We start from the raw sequence: 6896 nt of genomic DNA, 5'->3' as shown, positions 1-6896 counted from the left end.
TTTTTTTTTTTTTGGTCGCATCTCCTCCACCTCACCTGGCTTCTTCTTCTTCCTCTTCTTTTTCTTCTTCTTGGCAGGATCCGCTTGCGTCTCACCCTCCACGTTCTCCTCAACCTCTACCTCCTCGTTCTCGGCTACCGCCTCTTCCTTTTCCTCGACTTTAGCTTCTGTTTTCAACGCAGCCATTTTAATAACGCGAATAATATAACCTCAATTTAATTGTCACCAGTTGATGCTGGTGGTGCATACATACAAATATATTTAAGTGTATTGGTATGCGTGTTTATATGCATACATATATATATATATATACATACGCGCTTTGTGCGGTTCAAAACGGAGTCTGCGTGCGTCCGTCCGCTCTCTCACCGATATCAAATTACAAACTTATAATTACACTCACAGTTTTTTTGTCTTCCTTCTCACTCGCAAAAATCCAATTGGTTTCACATTCTGCGCGCACTCTCCTCTCGGCGTCGCGGAGCACAATAGCAATTTAAAAACAAAAGCGTTGTTAGCGCGTCTCTCTCCGTGCATGCACTGTTGCATATATCATTTTCTCGCATTAGCGCCGCGGCGGTGGCGTGCGCGAACTAATTCAAATAATCCAACTTGATAACAATAAAACATCAACAAATTCTAATACAAAAATCCAATTAGATAATGAAAAATTCAGGAATTTAAATAGAAACACTAAACTTTAGTAAATGATTGATATTCTCACGTTATTATTATGTAACTCGAACGACGCTTTTCTATTGGTGCAAATAGACCAAAGAGATTTCTCGAAAATTACCCTAAAAGAAGATTACTATTTTATCGATTTATTTTTTTTAAATTTTTAATATAAAATTTCGAAAGCACAATAAATACAGTTCGCATCGTATTAAATGATACCGTTAGAACAATTTCATTCCTCCCCAAGAAGTTTATATGTATATACACACGTCGTTTTATTTAATCGTAGTAGAGTTTACGAAATGTACGCTGCGGATTTCTTATCTATGGCGCTCCGACAGACGGGGCAGTTATCTACGATGCCGGTGGAGCAGTCCTCGCACAAGCAGACGTGTCCGCAGGGCAGTAAAATGATCTATTAAAGTGTAATTATCAGTTAAAATTTAAAATTGAAGATTTGTGTTTGTTACCTCTCTCGGATTGATGCGACACACGACGCACAGGTGTATCTCGGGAAGATCGTCGTCTCTCACGCGACGTCTACGCTCGACGCGATTCCTCTCCAGTTCCTCCCTAGTCCGAAGATCGTCGCGTTTCTTGCAGTAGTCTTTGTAGAATCTGCGAGCCATCAGACCGCCGAGAACCAGGCCGACGGTACCGAACAGCAAGCAGAGCCATCTAACGTTCAACGCTCAATTAAATTTGCATTATTTTTATGCGTTATTATTATTATCACCTGTATGTCTTTTTGGTGTCGTCCAATTTCCGAACCAGAGACGTTATCTGCATGTTCGTTAGATAGAAGGGGGCTTCGTTGGTGGGCGGCTGCAGCTTCAAAGTGCTGCCATCTTTCGAGGCGACCAATTCACCGATCCCCGTGATCATCGTCCCTTTCCGCAACATCTTCTCCGTCGTCTGGACGCCGCGTTGTCGCACCCCGGCGAAGAAGCCCCAGATGTGGTCCATCACGCTCGGCACGGTCGGCGTGAACACATCGGAGATAACGTCCATGTCTGCGCAACAAGAACGCGAAACAATTACAAATTGTTAGCATAGTTTTTCCCCTCTCTTTACCTAGAATTTACCTAAAATGTCTGCGGCTACTGGATCGACGATCTCCACCGTGTAACCGTTCGAATCCAGCACGAAGGGCATCACGTTGTGCACCTCCTGTATGAGACGCTCGTGATCCGACCAGAAACCCGCCGTGCTCCTCTGTATCACATGCTCTCTGATCCTCAACAGCTGCACCACCCCTGATACCTTCGGATTGTTCGAACTCACTATAGGATTTCCCATCGGTTTCACCATTCCCCTAATAGACACGTAGGATAATTTCTGATCGGGGTGCGTTTGCACGATCTCCTTCAAATCTTTATCTATATCCAAATAAGGGGCACCCTGCGATCAACACAAAACATCAATAAACCATAACGGAGAGTAATCGATTGAACTCACCTGTATCATGGACATGGCATTCTTGTTCTTCAGGTACTGCTTCATGCAAGCCCCAAAGATGATGGCATCGACGCCCAGCGCTATAGCTTCGCCCAGGTAATCCATTATCTCTTTAGTTATTCAATCGCGAACCATGTAGAATTTTTTCTCCGTGTTTTTGACCCACTCATATGTTGTAATCACTGCAACCGATTGTCAAAATAAATACGAATACCCCCTGATTGTTAGGCAAATTCACATACATACATTCACAGCTTATATTTCCCACTCGACAAATAAGCAATTATCTATTTCTTAATAAGTTGGTACGATTTGTTGTTAACAGGATGGACAACTTACATGACACATGACAAATGAAAACATCTTATTAGAAGCAAACTATTGACCATCATTAATCTGGATTTCAAATGTTTTATAAAAAAATAATCAGAGTAGGTTTAAGTCATCATGATATTAGGAATATCTTAAAGTCTTTAGAAATCGCGTAAGAAACGTTTATGTTTGTTGGAAATCCAATTGATACGGCAACAATTCAAAACATTTTTATATTTTGAATTAAAAATGTGCAATGATTATCGATGTTACGTAATTACGGTGTATGCAACTGATCATACTCAAATTCAAATTGTCAAATAATCAAGTACAGTAATACATCGTTTAAGAACGTATTTTAAGCGTTTTTTTTATATTTCCCACATGACAAATGAAAACATCTTATTAGAAGCTTATTGATCGACGCTAATTCACGTGAATAATACTGTTTTAATTACTTACAAATAAGCAATTATTTATTTTTAATAAGTTGGTACGATTTATTGTTTACAGGATAGACAACTTAAGTAATTGATTTTGTTTTTTTCAAATGTTTTTGTTGTTTTTGTTTACAGATCTGCAGAGCCTGCTTCGAGCCAATAATCTAAGGTTTGGATCTGCTGCAGGACGCTGTTCTTCGCTGTCCCACCGATCGCCTCGTACTGCTCGACGCTGTTCACGTAATTCCAAACTTTGGCGACGTCCGCGTCGAAATGCTTACTGAAAAAAAAACCAACAACATTTCGTACATTTACACACAGTTTTTATGCAATTTTGTTGAAGCGAACCTGATGGTTTTCAGCTCTTCCAAAGTGAGATCGTACATCTCGACTCCTCTCGCCTCCGCAGCTGAAACGACTTTACCGGCGATGTGATGGGCTTCGCGGAACGGCACCGATTTCCTCACCAAATAGTAAGCCAAATCCGTTGCTAACATATCGAACGATAAAGCTTCGTGGCAATTGGACGCGTTCACCTGATATTAAATGATATTATCTAATATTTAAGAATTTCACAGCGATTATCACCTTGAGACTCTCCAGAGTGCCGCTCGCCACGTCCAAGATCGAGATCATCTTATCGAACGATGAGAACATCGCCTCCTTGTCGCCTTGCAGATCCTTGTTGTACGTGGACGGAAGACTCTTCAGGACCATCATGAAGCTGCAGCACTGCCCGAAAAGACCTCCGCCGACGCCGCGGATCAACTCCAGACTGTCCGGGTTCCTCTTCTGCGGCATCAGACTGCTCCCGGTCGAGAACGAGTCGTGGATCTCCACGAAGTTGAACTCCTTCGAGCTGTAGATGATCAGATCTTCCGACAATCTTGTCAAATGGATTCCGGTCAACGAGGCCCAAAACAAGAATTCGGCTACAACAAAGTATCATCATCATCATCGTTACAACTGAAATAATAAGTGTAAACTAACCGATGTAGTCTCGATCGCCCACAGCCTGCATACTGTTCTGCGTTAAATCGCTGAAACCCAGGTTGTGCGCCAACAAATTGCGATCAATGTCGAAGGGATTTCCCGCCAACGCACCGCTTCCCAGCGGCATCACGTTCACGCGTTTCAGCAGATCCTTGATCTTCTCACAATCGCTCTTAAAGTTCCACGCATGACTGCAACAAGTTGTCACCTTATAATTTACAACATAACCTAATTATAACCTAACCTAATCATAACCTAACTTAATCATAACCTAACCTAGTTATAACCTAACCTATTCATAAGCTAACCTAATCATAAGCTAACCTAATCATAACCTAACCTAGTTATAACCTAACCTATTCATAAGCTAACCTAATCATAAGCTAACCTAATCATAAGCTAACCTAATCATAACCTAACCTAGTTATAATCTAACCTAATCATAACCTAACCTAATCATAAAATAACCTAATCCTAACCTAACCTAATCCTAACCTAGTTATAATCTAACCTAATCATAACCTGACTTAGTTATAATCTAACCTAATCATAACCTAACCTAGTTATAATCTAACCTATTAATCCGTTACCTCAAAAGCCAGTGGCTCCATCTAACGGGTTGCGCTCTCTGCAGATGCGTGTATCCCGGCATCAAGTAATCGATTTCATCTCTCGCCCTATTCACCATCACCTCAATCAGATTCCGCAGTTTCTCGTCCAACTTCTTCAACGCTCCTCTCAACCAGAGCTTCATGTCGGTGGCGACTTGATCGTTCCTGCTGCGACCCATGTGCAACTTCGTCGCGGGTTCTCCGATGATCTCCTTCAATTTTCTTCGTCAATTTCTTTATATCGTTTCAGTAGTTTTTTTAGTACCTTGAGCCTCCTCTCGTTCGCCGAGTGAATGTCCTCGTCGTTGACGATGTTGAAGGATCCCTCGTCCCATTCCTGCTTGACCTGATCCAATCCGGTGCAGATTTTACTCGTCTCATCGTTGGTCAGCAGTTGGATGCTGTTCAATGTCTTCGCGTAAGCTTGACTCGCGACGATGTCTTCGGCGTACATCCGTCTGTCCACGTGGATCGAAGCGTTGAGCTGCTCCAGTTGGTGATCGGTGCTGCTCTTGAAACGTCCTCCCCATAGTTTGTGAGACTACAATCAAAATACTCTTAATTCTAATGATGATGATGATGATGATCAATTCGCATCAATCAATCAATCACACACGCGCGCACACTTACTCGGGCGTACGATACGGAATGCATGAATCGCGCTGCTCAAACTGTATCTCCGTTTTCTCTTCTCTTCTCATCCAACACTGAACGGGGAACGACGATCGCGAATTGCATTGAATCTGTTTGCTCGGTCCTAATTGACTCCGAACGATCCGATCCGCCTTTTTTTTCCCAAAGAATCATTGCGCGCTTTTCGTTCGATCCGATCCATTATTTGATCGTGCAATTTGCACGCGCGTGTCGTCTCCTACTATTACGCAACACATCTACTTTCATTCATACTAAATCTACATTAATTTTAAATTTTGACTGAAGCGCGAAATCATAATCGAATCAACATGGAACGGTCAAAGTTTATTTTTTTTGCTAAAGTTACGCATATTCGTGCCACGCAACCAGTTCTTCTCGCGATTTCAAATGTTTTATAAAAAAATAATCAGAGTAGGTTTAAGTCATGATGTTAGGAATATCTTAAAGTCTTTAGAAATCACGTAGGAAACGTTTATGTTTATTGGAAATCCAATTGATACGGCAACAATTAAAAACATTTTAATATTTTGAATTTAAATGTGCAATGATTGTCGATGTTACGTCATTAAGGTGTATGCAACCGATCCTACTCAAATTCAAATTGTCAAATAAACAAGTACAGTAATACATCGTTTAAGAACGTATTTTAAGCGTTAAACGAGATCTTACTGTATTCTTATTGATGCAGATTTTCGAATTTGAATTTGAAACTAATAATGAGATTGAGGTAAAGAAATTAAAAGTAATTCGAAATTACGTAATTCGTTATATGCTACCAATTTTACATAATTTAAAAAAGAAATTTGTTGTATTCTATGGATTTAAGATTACGTTGAAATGTTTGCAGCGTATTAAAACGGCGTATTATTAAGATGAGTGATGGAAAAGTGAATGATATTTTGAATTTAAATGTGCAACGATTATCGATATTACGTAATTGTATGCAACCGATTCTACTCACATTCAAATTGTCAAATAAACAAGTACAGTAATACCTCGTTTAAGAACGTATTCTAAGTGTTAAACGAGATCTTACTGTATTTTTATTGATGCAAATTTTCGAATTTGAATTTGAAACTAATATCGCGATAATTGGATACGAATAATGCAGCTTTCGATTGAAGTAAAACGAAATTACGTAATTTGTTATATGCAATCAATTTTATACGATTTAAAAAAGAAATTTGTTGTATTCTATGTATTTAAGATTACGTCGAAATGTTTGCAGCGTATTAAAACGGCGGACGCGCATTGTTACGATGAAAAGTGAGTGATATTTTGAATTTAAATGTGCAATGATTATCGATATTACGTAATTGTATGCAACTGATCATACTCAAATTCAAATTGTCAAATAAACAAGTACAGTAATACCTTGTTTAAAAACGTATTTTAACGTTAAACGAGATTTTACTGTATTCTTATTGATGCAGATTTTCCAATTTGAATTTGAAACTAATATCGCGATAATTGGATACGAATAATGCAGCTTTCGATTGAAGTAATAGAAGTAATCGAAATTACGTAATTCGTTATATGCAATTTTACACAATTTAAAAAATAAATTTACTGTACTCTATGGATTTAAGCTTACGTCGAAATGTTTGCAGCGTATTAAAACGGCGCATTGTTAAGATGAGTGATGGAAAAGTGGTTTTGTTAAAATCAAATATTTGGATGTAGATTAAGTTTGTAATTCATCGTGATTTCGAAACGTTTATTTCTTGAATTGCGTGCACGATGAATAATA

General features: G+C 39.3%; 3 protein-coding genes across 3 annotated transcripts in view; all 3 read right to left on the bottom strand.

Moving 5' to 3' along the window:
* Nucleotides 1-537, bottom strand: part of LOC108561059 (methionine aminopeptidase 2) — a 2596-nt gene extending 2059 nt beyond the window's left edge. Inside the window, exon 1 of the mRNA XM_017918827.1 lies at nt 36-537. Within this exon, the coding sequence (XP_017774316.1) occupies nt 36-186 (151 nt within the window). The 5' untranslated portion in view covers nt 187-537. The remainder of the gene's footprint in view (nt 1-35) is intronic.
* A 298-nt stretch (nt 538-835) lies between these two features.
* Nucleotides 836-2351, bottom strand: LOC108561057 (mitochondrial ubiquitin ligase activator of nfkb 1). Its single transcript, XM_017918824.1, has 5 exons — nt 2137-2351; nt 1764-2079; nt 1415-1691; nt 1149-1356; nt 836-1093 (listed from the first exon to the last, which is right to left on the bottom strand). Exons 1-5 carry the CDS (start codon nt 2239-2241, stop codon nt 974-976), a joined length of 1026 nt encoding a protein of 341 aa, XP_017774313.1. The 5' UTR covers nt 2242-2351; the 3' UTR covers nt 836-973.
* Nucleotides 2352-2934: 583 nt separating this feature from the next.
* LOC108561056 (argininosuccinate lyase) lies at nt 2935-5323 on the bottom strand. The gene is made up of 7 exons (XM_017918823.1): nt 5123-5323; nt 4758-5033; nt 4472-4704; nt 3879-4072; nt 3477-3820; nt 3237-3424; nt 2935-3168 (listed from the first exon to the last, which is right to left on the bottom strand). Exons 1-7 carry the CDS (start codon nt 5144-5146, stop codon nt 3018-3020), a joined length of 1410 nt encoding a protein of 469 aa, XP_017774312.1. The 5' UTR covers nt 5147-5323; the 3' UTR covers nt 2935-3017.
* Between the last annotated feature and the right edge of the window lie 1573 nt (nt 5324-6896).

The sequence above is a fragment of the Nicrophorus vespilloides genome, unplaced genomic scaffold, assembly GCF_001412225.1.
Source record: "Nicrophorus vespilloides isolate i.1.1-1 unplaced genomic scaffold, Nicve_v1.0, whole genome shotgun sequence".
Lineage (NCBI taxonomy): Eukaryota > Metazoa > Arthropoda > Insecta > Coleoptera > Silphidae > Nicrophorus > Nicrophorus vespilloides.
Note: the sequence above shows the minus strand (reverse complement) of the source record. Positions and strands in the feature narration are given on the sequence as shown.